This window comes from Cariama cristata, unplaced genomic scaffold (genome assembly GCF_000690535.1).
Source record: "Cariama cristata isolate BGI_N322 unplaced genomic scaffold, ASM69053v1 scaffold4949, whole genome shotgun sequence".
Classification (NCBI taxonomy): Eukaryota; Metazoa; Chordata; class Aves; order Cariamiformes; family Cariamidae; genus Cariama; species Cariama cristata.
Window position 1 is genome coordinate 40,084 of NW_009635137.1, and position 16,415 is coordinate 56,498.

The 16,415-nt window shown below is 39.4% G+C and overlaps 1 protein-coding gene across 1 annotated transcript in view; it reads left to right on the top strand.

The window, feature by feature from the left end:
- The window catches only part of TTC39A (tetratricopeptide repeat domain 39A), a 40,609-nt gene extending 31,235 nt beyond the window's left edge, over nucleotides 1–9,374 (top strand). The window contains exons 14-18 of the mRNA XM_009707406.1: nucleotides 106–226; nucleotides 2,521–2,632; nucleotides 5,253–5,367; nucleotides 6,074–6,190; nucleotides 9,254–9,374. Of these exons, the coding sequence (XP_009705708.1) occupies nucleotides 106–226; nucleotides 2,521–2,632; nucleotides 5,253–5,367; nucleotides 6,074–6,190; nucleotides 9,254–9,374 (586 nt within the window). The remainder of the gene's footprint in view (nucleotides 1–105; nucleotides 227–2,520; nucleotides 2,633–5,252; nucleotides 5,368–6,073; nucleotides 6,191–9,253) is intronic.
- The last annotated feature ends 7,041 nt before the right edge of the window (nucleotides 9,375–16,415 follow it).

The following is a 16,415-nucleotide window of genomic DNA, read 5'->3' on the forward strand; positions in this document are numbered from 1 at the left end:
GTTCTCTTTGATTTTTTAATTATTTTTTTTTTTAAAAGTTTGAATGTTTTTTTTGCCAGATGTTCACAGAGGAAAAATTCTTTCCATTTTCCTTTAAACTTTCAGGATTGTTCCCAGTTTGAAACTGAAAATTGCAGGGAAATCTCTACCTACAGAAAAGTTTGCAATTCGGAAAGCTCGACGATACCTTTCTTCAAACCCCATTCCTTTGCCTGTTCCACCTTTGGTAAGTTAGAAATATCCAACACACCCCTCCCCTTAACATTTTTTTAATTTATGGAAATAAAAGCAAGATAATTAGAAGAGTATCTTTTCATGTTTCTAAGGTAAAACCTCTGCAGGAGACTGGAATGTTCCCAAAGCAAAGCCAAATGAATGCAAGGAATGCTGTAAAACTGGGGCATGCACCAGCCACAGGGAACTAAGCCAGTAGTTTGTGACACGTAAATGTGTTGCATGTGTAACTTGTTATTCCAGCTATAGACTAGCATGCTCCTAACAGCTTTCTTTTGATTCCCTTTGAAGGAACTTTGCCCTAGGTCTCTTCTGTCATGTGTCATTTACTGAGAATACTAAAAGAAGACTTTAAGGTACAAGTTATGGGAGAGGGCAGGAAATCAAGGCAACAATGCAAGAATTGGGGACTGCATGGAAGCATCTATTTAATGTGCACCTGAATGTTTGCAATTTGGTGCTCTCCAGAGCAACTCGTGGGTGTCGGGATGAAACAACCAAATCCTTTAGCCACTCTGGAAAACCATTGCATACAGTTGATTATTTATTTATTTATTTATTTATTTTTGCCTGTAACGCTGGCCAGTTCCCTGTGACCAGACGAGAACAGCTCATTGCCTCGCTCATGGTACACTTAGAAAAATCTGTCTGCAAAGAACACATAAAAGAACATAAAAGGATTTTGAGTCCACAGGTTTGCCAAGTGCAGTGGTGTTAACATTTGCAGTGCTTTGAGCTGTTGTGTTTGAGAAACAGATGGATAATTAGTAAATACTCTTAAGAAAATGCCTGAAGAAGGAGAGCCTCTTGCAGACACCAGCGAGTAGTCATTTCTCAGCCCACCAGCTGGGTATGTGACACAGTGCTTCTTGAAGAAATGTAGTTGTTCCAGCATAGCGTGGGTATGCACCGGGGGCCACTTTCCACTAAGTCTTAAGACTGAAATGAGAGAAATAGTTAGGTTGGTTTGATTTGCCTTTCAGGTTTCAGAGAGTATAGAGAGTAAGAAACGTACCGACCTGGGGTTTGGCTGGGCCATTCTGATGGGATGTTGGCAGAACAGGTTTCTGTACCAAGAGCTCTCCTCCGAGTGGCCGGGCGCTGCCTCCTTTCTCGCTGCTGCAGTTGCATTTCTGAGGCAGAAGATGCCGCAGCTGAACGGTTAAAAGCATTCTGAGGGTGGGAAAGTGGGTGCAGAATCTCCTCTCTAGGATGTTTCTGTTCACCCTGTAGGGTGCTGAGAGCAGCGAGTCCTCAAGCAAGTCTTAGTGCAGAGATTGAGCCTAGGATCAATGTAGTTTGACTACTCTGTTTCAGAACCATGCACTAGCTACAGTAAGTTGAGCACAGGTTTTCCAGTCAATAGAGACCAGATGGTGAAAGCAACAGTGACTGGGGTTAACATGCTGTTTCATCTCTTCTAGCCTGGCAGCTTTCTTACTATTGTTCCAGAACTCAGTTATTCTATACAGAAGTTTTATCAAAAAACTTTAAATTATCAAATACAGACTAGGTCATATAAATAAATAGACCTGTCATGAGGACAAGTCGTAAGTGTATATATTTCCATTTTTAACTTTGTCACTGCTAGTGGCAATGGGCACATTTGGTCTGGTGATATACTTTAAGAGAGAACCCCAATAACAAATAGAGGTTAAACCAATAGTTTTTAATAACATTTACTCTAAGAACAGTTGAATAAGAAAGAAGTCACTTTCTATGGGAACATCAAACAAACCCGAGGAATTGAAGGGCTTTACATTTCAGCTCTAAAATTCTGTTTGTTTGTTTGAAGCTTGGCTTAAAGGTTAGAGGTTTTGGTTTTCTTTTTGTTTTGTTTTGTTTGTCCTGAGATTTCATATTTTTTTTATGGAAGCAATACATTGTGGTTATTTGTAGTTATTAAAGCCCTGGCTAGGCTAGAACTGAAAAACAAGAGGAGACCTTAATCAAGGGACAGTTAGCCACGTGCCATGAATGTTTTAAGTCTGTCTGTTTTGTTGGTACCTGCCTTCATCTATAAGTGAGATTGTGTTTGCATTCTGTTCAAGCAGTCTTCCTTGCATTGTGTGTAGTAAATGGCTCTTTAGTTGTCTTCAAGGGCTAATTTGTTCTGAAAACCAATGTAACAAGTTTTCAGTTGCAATGAAAATATGTTTTGACAAACTGACTGTTTATTTGAGGAATCTGGAACTTCTTCATCTTGCAGAGATAAACTGAAGTATTTGATAACTGCATTTATCTGGTACTGTAATTAATGATGCTGTCATTTCTCTCTGACCCTAGGAAATGATGTATATCTGGAATGGCTATGCTGTAATTGGAAAATGTCCCAACTTAACAGAAGGCATGTTAGAGACTTTAATTGAAGCAGAAGAAGCACTGGCAAGAAGTTCAGGTAATCAGTGATAGGGTTTAAGGAGGTATTTCACAGTGCAATAGCTAAAGATACTATCTGTGAATAAAGAGACACTCATTAGTAAAGTTAATCTGATTGTAGGAGGAACACAGATAATGAAACCATAAACTGTTTATACAGATAGGAATAATTTTCCTTTTTAATAGAGCAATAATTTATAATAGTAGCGAGTGATTTTCCATCCACAGATGTGTGTTAAGAATAGTTTGACATGTATTAAAGGACTGTTTATTTTGCTGGATCAAAATCAGCTTATGCATTGACTTGATTACTTGGATCGTGAAGCTTTGTTATCCTCAGACACTGCATTTCAGTTTTGAAGGATAAATAAAAGGAGACAAGTCAATCTTTTGTTTGAAAAGTGCTGTCAATTTATGATGTGACCTTGGGCTGAATGGTATTCGTGTGTCAACAGTATGCTATAGAAAGCTGGGACATCAGGGGTGGGCTTCCTTTGCACTATGAATGAGCGTAAGATAGTGTTGAACTGGAACAGGCTCTGCTACCACATCTTCTGTTAGTCTGTTAATTAGCCATCCATGAGAAAGTTGAATTGATGTTTTTCTTGCCAAACCTTCCCAACTCCTATGGGAGTGCAACCAATCTGCACAGCTTTTCTCACAAAGTTTTCTCTTACTAAATATTTGTTCTTCTTATTATATACACTACCTCCTGCAAAAGGATCAAGCCCCTTTTGACAAAGGAATATGGGCTAAATGACTGCATTGCAGTCTTTTCTAGGACCTTGGTCTTCCTATGCACACTGTGTTACACAGGATTTGAAAGAGTTGCTTGAAAGACTGGCTAAAGCTATCTCCTCTTTAACTGATTGAAAAAGAGAACAGAAAAATATTTTCAGTGAAGGTGACATCTTAGAAGGTGGCTTTTGACCCTTTCACCTTCTTTATCACCCATTTTGTTACAATATTTTGAATAGGTGAATTATTTCTATGCTCCCTTTTTTTCTTAGTAAATTGTGGATAAGGCTGGATTTTTGCAGTGATTTTTAGGAGCTGATTCATGTTTATAAAGCACTATGAGGACATGTAATCGAAAAGTAGGATATATTTTAAACACGCCAACAATTCTGTTCAAAATACTGACTCGCTGTTTCCAGGCGTCATGCTTTCCTTGAGCTTTCCTGACAGTGTTTGGGGCTAAATTATTGTATTTTCAAGTATTTTCTCTGTATTACTGTTAGATGGAAGAATATAACGCTATAAAATTATGATTCTGGGAATGCACTCCTAGCAGCGTTATACCATATAAGCTGTGAAAGGAAGTCTGTTATTGCACGTAACATCCAGAAATACAATTAAGCCTATCAGATTTGCATCTAGGATAGATCCCTAAATGTTTACTTATACAATCCAGGGCAATTTGTAGGATATGTTATAATTAGAGAAAATACATGCATGTGAACATGTTCTTGGGACAGATATCCGGAAGAGACAACTGATCTGCCTTTTTTTTATTCTTATGAAATAACTCTTCTGTGGGCCTGAGTCATCTCACTGTGCACATTCTTCATGTGTCGATTTTTGCTTTCTTCCCTGTTCCTTCTAAGTTAGTTTACTGCATAGTCTTTGGACATCTTCCTTGGGGTTTGCTTTGGGTAACATATGTATGTAGGGGCCTCTGTGGGACTTAGCAATAGAAGTGACTCCAGTTGTAGGATCGAGACCTCCAACTGCATAGTCCAAAACAAAACACCTGTTCCATGCAGTATGTGTCAGCATTTAATCAGCTGGAGTGATAGAGGAAGAACCAGGTAAGGTTTGGAGTCATGAAAACTGGGTGACATTCAATAGCATGAGATGCAAAATCAAACATTGTGCAGAAATTCTTTTTAGTTAGTATTTCATGAATTGGAAACGAGCAAGCAAGCTGAAGATTTTGCTTGTAAACTTTACAACTAAGCTGCCTATATGGAATGGCTATGAAAAAGCCAGATGTTTTCTTTGAACTGTATTATGCAAAAATTTCCTGATGGAGAAAGGGTGTCGATAGAAATGACATTGAACTAGGCACTGGTAAGTCTGGTAAGACTCTGGGCACTCACAATTAGAAGTATAAACTCAAAAGAGGTGAAAAGAAGTATGATAAGAAGATGAGGGGATGTGAGGTGCAGGTAGCAAATTTTTGTTTAGCCAAACAAAGGTGGAGAATTGATAGAACATTTGCGTACAAATAGGTCAGGTGGCTAGAAGTCAAGGAAGGAGAAGAGCTATACATACTAAAGGGAAATAAAGGCATAAGGTTAAGAGATTGGAAATATTGAGGTCCAATTTATAAAGTGGACATCTTAAATTAGTTTTTAGGTGTCAGAACACTAAGATTATGGAATAGCCTTTCAGTTGGAGTAGGGAGGGAAAGAACAGCCCAACAATTTTTAGACAAAGTTAGATCAGTTTATGAAAAGGTTGATGCATGTTTGTCTCTGCATTAAATTAACTAAATTGACCAGTTGGTTCCTTCTGTCCTGTGTTCCAGTAAATGAACTGTGCTTACACTTACCTGTGTAAAAGTTTACCTACAGGTAGGAAAGTCTCTGCTGCTCTAGAGGTTTCTAAAATGTGTCATTTACTTCATCTTGCAGCTACAGAATTACTAGCAGATGACCAGTGCGTGATAAAACTGTTAAAGGGCTTATGCCTCAAACATTTGGGCAAGATCTCAGAAGCAGAAGACCATTTTAATTACATCTATTTAAAGTAAGTTTTTATACCTGGCATTTAGGAGAGCTCTTGAATTTCTCAGTAACTATTCATTTCAAGTAAGAGGAGATGCAACCATGATATGAATAGAAGGCAGAGGACTGCATTATCTTCAGTATTTATTTCAGTTTCCTTGATATCAAGGAATTGCAATTTTTATTGCTGGTGGTGTTAGCCATGTATGGAAGAAGAATTGCAAATCTGCACTTTTCACTGAGGTATTTTCTCCTTTTTTGGGGACTATAGGTGCATAACATTTATGAGATACCACTTCTCTTTTTTTGCCCCCTCCCTCCTACCAGCCATGAAGAAGCTGTACCCAGAGAGCCTAACGCAGTCTGCAGAGACAGGTGGCAGCATGGTTATACTTGGAACTTCTATACATCGTGCAGTGAATGGCATCTCCTTTTGTCTGTTCACATGGATAGAGCTCGTAATATTGTCATCTTTTCCAATACTTCCCTGATTAAAAGGCAATATTTTGTAATCCTGAGAAATAACATACTGTGCAGGATGATTATGCAAATTACACATTTAATAACCTGGAAGGTAGCTTTGAATAGAAGACATGACAAGTGTCGTAATAGAGATTGATTGCTCCTTCTGATCTTAGCTAACCTCCTATTTATTTGTGTTTGGAGCTGTTAAATGAGGGAAACAATCTATCATTCAAGATCTTGAGGCTATTTCTTTTCCAATGCAGTGAGAAGAAGATAAAATATGACCATTATCTAATTCCAAATGCCTTGCTGGAGCTGGCAATACTGTATCTGGACCAGGATAGAAGAGAAGAAGCAATAAAACTACTGGAAAGAGCAAAGTAAGCAAGTGAAAAGCCTATGCTGGTATCTGATGGGTCAGTATGGTATTTTACTGGTTAGCAGGAAGCAGAATCATTTCATTAATATCATGGAAACTCCTTGTTTCATTTTTTCAATGGAAGCACACATGCCTTAGTTTTGGTGTGGACCTTTCCAGTGGTAGAAATTATCTGATCATTCAGTCTGTGACTTACTCATCCATTCTGAAAAGAGCAAAAAAGAAATTTTAAAGATGTTAATAGGAATGTCAAAGGCTTCCATAAGAAATAATCCATGTGTAACAAAATGTAATAATTTTGTAGTCTATTTAGCTATTCATAAAAGATGTATTAAATTATATCAAAGCTCTGTGTTATGGCTAAAATAGCATTACTCAAATTGATGGCTAGCAGTGCTGTTTTCTTTCCATGATGAAATACATTTAACATCATGCTTCGGGTTGCATGTAGTATCTTTGTATTGTTTCATCTGCATCTGAAAGGCAGCTGAAAACATCTGCTTTTACTATTTTATGTGATTGATTTTTCTAGCAAAGTAGGTTTATCAGGAATAGTTGGTCTTGATCATGTATGTTCTTTATTATAACATTGACAAAATACAGGTTTTCCCTCTGTCCAAGCCTTTACTTCTCTGCTGAGCCAGAATTTCGGCAGACGGGGAGGGAATCCAAACCAAACAACCCTCGCCCTCTTCAAGCATCCTGTGACAGGGTAGTTCACCTCGCTCCCTGGATCCTGAATGAGTCCAGATGTCTGCATCTTTCCAAGTGTGGAGAGTCAGGCAGTCACTGCCGCAGGTGTGAGCAGCTATGAAACTAATGTCTGGCCCCAAGTTTCAAAGAGGTCACATAGAGTTCTTGTGTTGAGCTTTTGTCCAAATCAGTCCACTATGCAAGACAGAGTGGTGAATCAGCCTACTGAAGATTATGCCAAAAGCCTGTCAACACAAAAATTAAAATGCTGCAATTCTTAATCTCCTATGCTTGTCAGCCTGGTTCTCTGTAGGCTCATGGAACATGCTAAGAAGAGCAAAAATTGCGTTAGCAAAACGCAATGGAAAGTGTTTCGGTTGTTTCACATTCCTCAAAGCATGCCTCTCCTCGTGTCCTCATTTCCTTTGTTCAAATCTCTCTTAAGAAGAGATCTAGAAGTAAATGATTGAGAGCTTCTCGTTCCATCTGGTACTTCTCTTGCTCACTGCTCAGCCATTGCACCTTTCCCCTGACAGCTCTGCAGGGCTCAGGTCGCCGGCCCTCTCGAGGAAAGGTGTTTGGCTTAAAGAAAAGCACCAGCACACAGCAACTCTTAAAAATTTGTTGTTAAAAGCTAATACTCAGACTTGCTATGCTCAAAGGACTCACGGAAACTGTAATGACATGCAAAAAAAACCCCACCGCGAACCTCCCCTTGTTTCAGTCGGTCATTAAAAAAGAGTGCAGTCCTTACATTTCCACCTGTAGCTGTTAGACTGCATTAAAATGCTCAGGGTTTGTAAGCTTTCAGCTAAAAACGCTGAATGTCTCTGCAGCCAGTAGAGGGAGAACGCGTTGTCCGTGGTGGGTTGCAGGACTGCAGAATTATGTTTGCAATTGGCAGGAGCGCAGGCGAGCGCTTGGCTTGTGCATGACGCTTCGTTTGCCTGACCTAAATCCACATACTGCTGCTGGCTTCAGTGTTTCAACTCTGGGAGAAAGAGTGGAATGAGATGATAAACAGTTTTGGCTTGGTCATGCGTGGAAATATTTCTATTTGTATGACTGTAAGCTACAAGGAAGAATATCAGCCTACTGATGAGAAATACCATATCTGCATGACAAAATCTACTTAATTTAAAGAAAAAATTCCAGAGAGTTTCAGATCAGCATGCAGCAGAAGCCAGTCACCTCATTTTCTCAGTCAGCCTCTTGGGTGTTTCGTACATAAAATTACAAGCTGGTGTAGGATGGGTGTGGAATTCCTTGTTTTCACAAAGAGACTGCCACTGCCATAGCGACAGATACCATGCTTCCATGCTTGATTTGAATTACGAATTTTGAACTGAAATGCTTTTAAGGTGTACCGACTGTTTAATACTTAATGTTATGTTTCTGTAAAGATGACAAATATCTTCTAAAAGAAAATTAGCATGATCTAATCCTCTTTGGTTTCTGGATTCTGTTTCCATCCTGCAGGAGCTGACATGTTAATTCCTTTTAAGTAGGATCTGCACATTCGATGTGGTCCTAGGGGCAAATTTTCTTTTTTTTATATAAGCTCTTCCATGAAAATACAGATTCTTTTAATGTTTCTGTAACTCTTTAGTACATGACATAGCTACTGGAGACTATAGGCGGATGACACTGCTGAGTCAACCGCTAGATGTTTGCGGGGGAAGTCCTGCCGGTCTTTCCCTGGGCTGGTGAATTGCTCCTCAAAAGCTGATGTGGAGTCTCGTGCGTGCCCGCTTTCTCTTTCCAAGCTTCTAGGGCAGCAAATTGTCTGGCCTTATTTCCTACACACAGTACACATCATTGACAACCATAGGATGGAGATGGGGTGTTTCCCCCTTCTGGTTCAGGACAGATTCTCTCTCTCTCTCTTTCTTTTACTTTTTTTTTTTTTTCCTCTTCTCTACTTCTTTAAAATGTGTGTGCTGAATTAAGATTAGTCTATCTTATTAAAATTATTAAAAAAAACCCCAAGTCCTGAAAATGTTTGCATTCAAATTTGTCAGTTATGCTTTGAGAGGGAAAAAAAAATCTGATTTCTGAATGCAAACTAAGTAGATGTTATATATATTTAATACAGACTCAATATTTTGATTGAGTGGACCAGATTCAATTTCTTATTAAGCTATATTTTTCTGGTAATTGCCAGACAGTGGTACTACAAATAAAAGAACAACGAGCTGCATTGTTTGGCTAAGAACACATGCCTTGTATTTTAGAGTAGGCAACAAAGGAGCTTGTGAAGAAAGGCTTTTTTTGCTGTCTACAGTTGTTTTGCTTAGAACAATAATATAAAGATAACTTGAAAATGTTTTTAAAATATATGTTCATCAGAGTGGATCTGCTTTTGTTTTAGACAAAACTACAAGAATTACTCCATGGAAACAAGAACACATTTCAGAATTCAAGCTGCCCTGCACCAAGCCAAATCCGCCCCAGAAAATGGAATGCACTCTGGAGCCTCGACAGTGTCGTAACTTTTTCTTCTTTGATGTTCTGTTTGTTGCAAACTTTGGTGCAGAAAATTACTGACGCTTTAGAATTATTTTTCCTTCTCTTTCAAGTCAGTGAGAAACCAAATCATTTAAAATTTTAAAGGTGATACGAAAACCATTGATCTAGTGTAATAACATGGCAAAAAAACCCTCTCAAACCAACCATAACCCTGAAAAATACTGTTTTTCCAACAGTGGCTTTTTGAATACTTACATCTGTGTAATTCATTTTTCAATCATGTGTGCCTTTTTCTTGCATTTGCCACATTTACTAAGCAAGCTACAACATAGAGGGGAACAACTGAAAAAAACCAAACAAGAAAACTTTAAAGATTCACAGATTTAATCTCAGTTAGCTATAAATGTTTGTTTGAATTCATGCTGCTAGCAGTTGAGAAGGAAGGATCACTTTTTCCAAGTACCTACTTAGTTGAAATGGTGTGAGAAAATCTGTGTGCACAAGAAACACAGCAGGGAGGAGCTCTGAATCCTGGGCATTTCTAGTTGTGCATGGAAAGCTGCTCTTTACCAGCTTTTACTAGTCACATTTTTGCTCCTATAAGAAACTTGCTGGTGAAAAAAATGGTCTCCCTTATGCAAGTATCTTGACTTTTTCTTTAATTTGATTTTCATGTCAAATCTGCTGCTCGTAGCGGCTGAATGATTTACTGAGGATTTGGGGGGAAGGTGATGACAGTATAAAACTGCATCACTTCTTCTTTGACAAGTTTAAAAATGGGAGGTCCTTAGGAAAGAGTTTTTTCATCAGAACGAACATGATCTGAAGTTTGTATCAAATCTGAAGCAGAAGTCCCTGAAGGTCACTTAAGAAACAGCAATACTGTACTGGCTGCACAGCAATACAGGAGTTACTGTGACAGTCGATTCCTTCTTAAAATGATTGTTCTTCGGTTTGCCTAACTTGAAATGTCCATGTTGAAAGAGATTGTATGGCAATGTTTCTTGTGTTAAGAAGCTGGGGTTGGAGAAGACTCCCTTGGGACAGTGCTCTGCTTTTCATAAATGAGAGCCCTTGATCTTTTTGCTCTTTATTGATCTTTTGGGGAATTTCTGTGTAAGGGGCTTTGAGAATAGGGCAATGAGCTAGGTCTGCTTTCCAGTGCTGTCTGCCATGTGCTGCTTTTCTGCAAAACTGCTGAAGTCAGACGTAACACGTATTTGACTCGTATTTACCATTCTCCAGGCTAGCTCCGTGTTTGTATGCCTGTGGGTTTTTGGGGCACACTTCTACCTCCCTTTCGAAAGAGTTTCTTCCCCATGACCCATTCTGGTATGTGGAGATGGGAGGTCTTCTGACAGCCCTTTGTCTCCAATGAAGATGTTTGTCAGGAAGATTCGTATCTATGTACCTCACAGTGAATATTCTTTCTAAAGTGATTGTTCTCAGCAGAAGAGAAAACTGACGGTTCACAGCTCTGCTTTTACCTTCTCTAAGGAAATTACATTGTTTTATAATTTCAAATTAATATGCAAGGAGACAGAACCACCTGTTCCTCAACACAGAGAACTTGCGTTGTCTTAAAAATAGACACCCTTTATAAAAGTCTTCCCAAGTTAAAATCATAGATGAAGAATGCGGTTTTTTAAAGTGACTTTCTCAGATAAATTCAGTTCAGATAAATTTCTCAATTGAGATAAAATTCATTATAAAGTTATGCTATTTACATACTGCACATCAAAACTTAAGTGTAAAAATTCAGTCATTCTTTGTATAGAATAAAAAAGATTCTTGTTCTATTTCATGCATGTAACGCCTCTTCTTCCACTTGTGTCCTTTTCAAATATTTTGGCAGTCTTAGCATCTTTTAAGCAAGCAATGCCATGAAAATTAGCATAAATTGTACTTTGCAGAAAGTGAACAATCCTTCTGACTGTAGATTCATCTCTCGAGGCCACTGAAACGCTCTTTGAAATTTCACCCACAACCAAGTTTTGCCTGATCTTGGATACATTGCACAAAGGACATACTCTACAATGTGCGGTCAACTTCCCTGATTCTTTGCAGCAATGAAAATCCTAAGATTTTCATAGTCATCTTTGGTCAAGCACAAACACCAATCATATCGTGGACCTGATCGCCAGCTGCAGCTGAGGACTTGAGCCATGATCAAGCAGTCTGTGCTTTCACTCTGACTTTTTAGCTCCCAACCAATAGGAAATATTCACCTTCCTGTTGAAACAACAAAGATTTATGGACTGTAATATTCTGAATTCACCAAAGGAAAATAACACCTTGCTTGCTAAAGGATGAATGGAAGGTCTGATACGTCGTCACTGTATACGTTTTCCAGTGTGTTGCATTTTGAATTGCCCACCATTACGCTTTGTTGATCAACGTACTTCATTTCGATGTTCTTCCGTGGCAGGGATGAAAAACTCAGTGGTGTCAGTCTGGGCTGGAAGGTCTATGCTGGGATTGAAACTGCTGCATTCTGCCTGAAGCAGCTCTCCAGAATGGTAAATTGCTTCATCAGTCTGGAGTCCCAAGTACAATGAATTAGGGAAAGCACAATTAGTGCGAGTTCTCAAACAGCTTCAGTGTTCAGTATATTGACCTACCAGAAAATAGAAGATAGTGTAATGGAATCACAAATGAAGGATTTTCAGCATGGCCTATGACTCAGGAAATGTAAGTACTACTTCAGATAGATATAGTCAACACCTCATTTGCAGAAGGAGCACGCGCGCTTCTGCTTTCAAACACTGAATATCTGACTAGTGCTAGAGAAACCCACTCTGTGTACTAGGCATTAGCCAACAATTGCTGGTATCAACTCTTCCAGTCTTCAGCAAAGCCAGAGAAGTTAACCAAGGGCAAACTACTAACTCATACAGCAGAAAAGAGTTTTCTCCACTTGCAATGACCTTTATCATAAAACTTACAAACTGTATTTCTTTTTCTACGTATTTTTTTCGTAGCACTGATAAGTGGTTTCCTGCCAGTAGCCAAGGAGGGGTAGAAATTCATACTTGCTTTCCTGGATGTCTGCAGCAATCGCCATGGTGCCCCATGGGATACCGCTACGTCATCTGAAAGTGGTAGTGGCTAGGAAAGGAAAAGCAGTAAAATGAGCATCACTTTTATCATTAGATCTGGTATGTGGAATCCATGTACGTATGGTCTGTCATGAAACTGAAGGGAGGATATGAGCTGAAAAGCCAGCAGCTTATACTGAGGTCTAATGAGGTGTAATGACATCAACACCTAGCTCCTATAAATAACACTAGATGAGATAACCTGTTGGATGAAGAACCATGGGCTGAAACTGAACCTGGTCACAACTTTTCTTGATGATCAGAAGAGATTTTGATGAAGTCACAAACATGATACAACTACTGTCATTTGGAAACACCTACTTAAGATTGCTCAACTAAACCAGTAGCATAGGAGCATGCTTTCATTTATTACTGATACACAGCTCTATGACAATCTACAACTAACGCATTCTGTCATGGATGGTTAGTTTAAAGACTGTCCCATTCTGACAGTGCCTAGCCTCAGGTTGTTTACAGTGATACAGCATTCAAAACTTTGCTTAGGAGACTTTGCCTTTTATAAAATTTAGCAGCATAGAACAGGATCATATCAAACATTTCCTCCTGTTTCACACTGTTTCTGGCATTAAATTCTATATTGAGTGCCTTAGTATTTGTAGTTGATCTGTGGCTTGGGTCCAAGACTACTAAAAGATAATGGGATGATAGCTTTGACAGCTTGCGCTCCTCTGGCCCAACAGAAGCATCAAGTAATGCTCCTCTGTGTGAAAGAAGGCTTTCCTAGAGGTCAGTCCCAGCATGCAAAAGGCACTCCCAAGAGTTTAAAGTCAACAATTTCAGCCTCCAGTTCCACCTGCAAGATGCCTTTCTCTGCCTTCTCAAGCATAAAAACACAGCAGCAAAGCCAAAGTATGTGAAATGACCGAAACAATGCGTTCCACACAGTTCCCTCTTTGGGAGGAAGAGGAGAAGATAAAGAGGTGAGTCATGTTGTTTACTGCTGTACAGGAAAATGGTTAATGGTTGGAAACGTCACTGATGAATGAGACCGGAAAACCTGAACAGACTAGAAACAAACTTGTTTCTTTTCTCATTATGTTGTGCAAATACGTTTTTGTGATAGATTATATGCAAAGCTTGTATTGGCAAGTATTTTAATTGAATGATTTGTCATCACAAAATATTTTTTAAAGATGCTATCTAGGTTTGCTTCAGGTGTTTAAAAATATATATATAAAAAAATACAAATACTTATTTTTAAAAACATGCCCACTCAGTCCCTGTCTCCAAGATTTATGAGCAGCAACAGAGCTAATAAATATCTGCATTGCACTGTGGTAAAATTCTGCATGGTGTTTGCTCCAAATTCAAGTGTTTTTGTAGGACTGGGCTGTGTTCCATTATTTTCTGGGTTTTATAAATCTGTGGACCTACCTACTGTCATTGATGGCTAAACACAGGCAAAATGTTTATTTAGAATTATGCATTGCATTGAATTCTACTTGCTTTACGTCTCCTTGACTATTTTACAGAAAGAATGCAAAACAGAGCAGTCACAAACACCCCTCCGTCCCCCAACACGCTGTCTTTATGGACTGCTTCAATTCAAAAAAAGAAAAAAAAAAATCCATCAAAAAAATGTTTATCTTGTGTTCGTCAAGTACATACAAAACAACAGTTTCAGGTCTGTGGCTGAAAAGTAATGTAGCAAAGCGGTGAGAAAGAGAAGATAAGTAGAAGCTGCAATATACTGGACAGTTTTCAGCTCCCACTATTCCTTTTATCCCACAGCGCCCAGGGTGTGAAGGTGAAGAACAATTTCCTTAGTGCTGGAGCTGTGTAGAAAGTTTGTCTGCAATGCTGGAGCCGCACGGGCTGTGCTTGGAGTTGATGGTGGTGTAGGTGCAGCTCTAGGATGAGCTGGTGTTTTGTTTGTGAATGTGGTGTTTTCCCTGACGCTTTGGTAAAGGTGGTGATGTGAGAGGCCTGAAGACTCTCTGCTCCTGCTATCCAAAGATGCCGAATAGCAACTTTATCTCTGGTTAGCGGAGTTCAGTAAATCATTCTGGGGAGGTGACGCAATGTTGTTTAGAAGATGCAATATATGGATCATGTTCAATGTCATCTTCATCTGGGTACAGTACCCAGTACTGCTGTCGTCACTACCAAGGTTCCCCAGCCTCTGTTGGGTAGCTGCAAAGTTTCTTTAGAAGCAAGCAGCAGGGCCAGTTACAGTTTTGTTATTTCAATCATAGAATCATAGAATACCAGGTTGGAAGGGACCTCAAGGATCGTCTGGTCCAATCTTTCTTGGCAAAAGCACCATCTAGACAAGATGGCCCAGCGCCCTGCCCAGCCGATTCTTAAAAGTGTCCAATATTGGGGAATCCACCACTTCCCTGGGGAGATTATTCCAATGGCCGATTGTTCTCATTGTGAAAAATTGGCTTGGGCTTTCGTTCTTACGGCTTGTGGATACCTGGGTCCTGGTCAGGTTTCCGTTCTGTGATGCTAGGCTCATCACCGATGCAAATAATTCTTGGTATTTCTAAGGAACGGCAGGAATCTCATGCATAGTGCCTTTGCTACATGTCTATTGAAAGTGTTTATGTCACACACACATATATATAAAAATAAGTATATATAGATCTACACAAAAAGTTTACGTGTGTATACTTACACACACCAGCAGCAGGTTCTGTAGCCAAAGCTTTTTGAAAAGTTATTGTCAGAACTGTTTGAACTATTAAATTCAGCACTTTCTTTTAAAAAAAAAAAGGTACTTTTTTTAAAAAAAGCCTTGACACCTTTTCAGATGACGACTGAAGAAAACGCAGGCAGTTAAGCGCCTTTACTAACGGTTTGCTTTATGGGATCGGCTTGGGCTTTCGTTCTTACGGCTTGTGGATACCTGGGTCCTGGTCAGGTTTCCGTTCTGTGATGCTAGGCTCATCACCGATGCAAATAATTCTTGGTATTTCTAAGGAACGGCAGGAATCTCATGCATAGTGCCTTTGCTACATGTCTATTGAAAGTGTTTATGTCACACACACATATATATAAAAATAAGTATATATAGATCTACACAAAAAGTTTACGTGTGTATACTTACACACACCAGCAGCAGGTTCTGTAGCCAAAGCTTTTTGAAAAGTTATTGTCAGAACTGTTTGAACTATTAAATTCAGCACTTTCTTTTAAAAAAAAAAAGATACTTTTTTTAAAAAACGCCTTGACACCTTTTCAGATGACGACTGAGGAAAACGCAGGCAGTTAAGGGCCTTTACTAACGGTTTGCTTTATGGGATCATGAAGAGAGTGTGCCATATATAGCCTTCTACAAGGTGAAACCCCCAAACAAATGGGCAATCTAGCAAGAGCCCTTCAGTGAGGTAACCTCACCAAAAAGCAGTTTTAGGCTGGAGAGGTCAAGGCCATCAGTTTTTACTCTGGAATAGCAGAGCTCTGCTTCAGCGGGACGGTGCCTGGGACGGCTCCGTCCTGCTCAGAAAACAGAGATTTGGAATGATTCATCTTTTTCCCCTTGAATTTCTGCCTTGTCTGTCTCCCTCAATCTGCTTACCCAGCGTGAATTCTTGATTAGACAGGCAGCTACCACTAATGTGGCAGAAGGGTAGGAAAAAGATGCTAAAAAGGTAGAAGTTTGTCATTCTGCAGTGAGAACCCTGGCAAAAGTGCCTCTAGCGAGCAAAAGCGGGGCCTCTTGTGTCCAGGAGAAATGCTTGGTGTGGACAGCCAGGGTGCATGTAATACGTGCAGGGAACTGAACATTTACTGTTGTGTACAGAGTTGTTGAAATGCCTTATTTAAAATAAAGACAAATATTTTCTAGGGGTTGGTGCTGCAAATAAGAGGTTTAAGAAGTTCCTGCTACTCGTTTTCCAACTGAGAGGGCAGAGGAGGGTTGGAGGCGCTTTGTTTGTTTGTAGTATGGTTGGTCCCCTCCTCTTGCCGAGTAAGTACGTACCTTTGCACTGCTAGAAA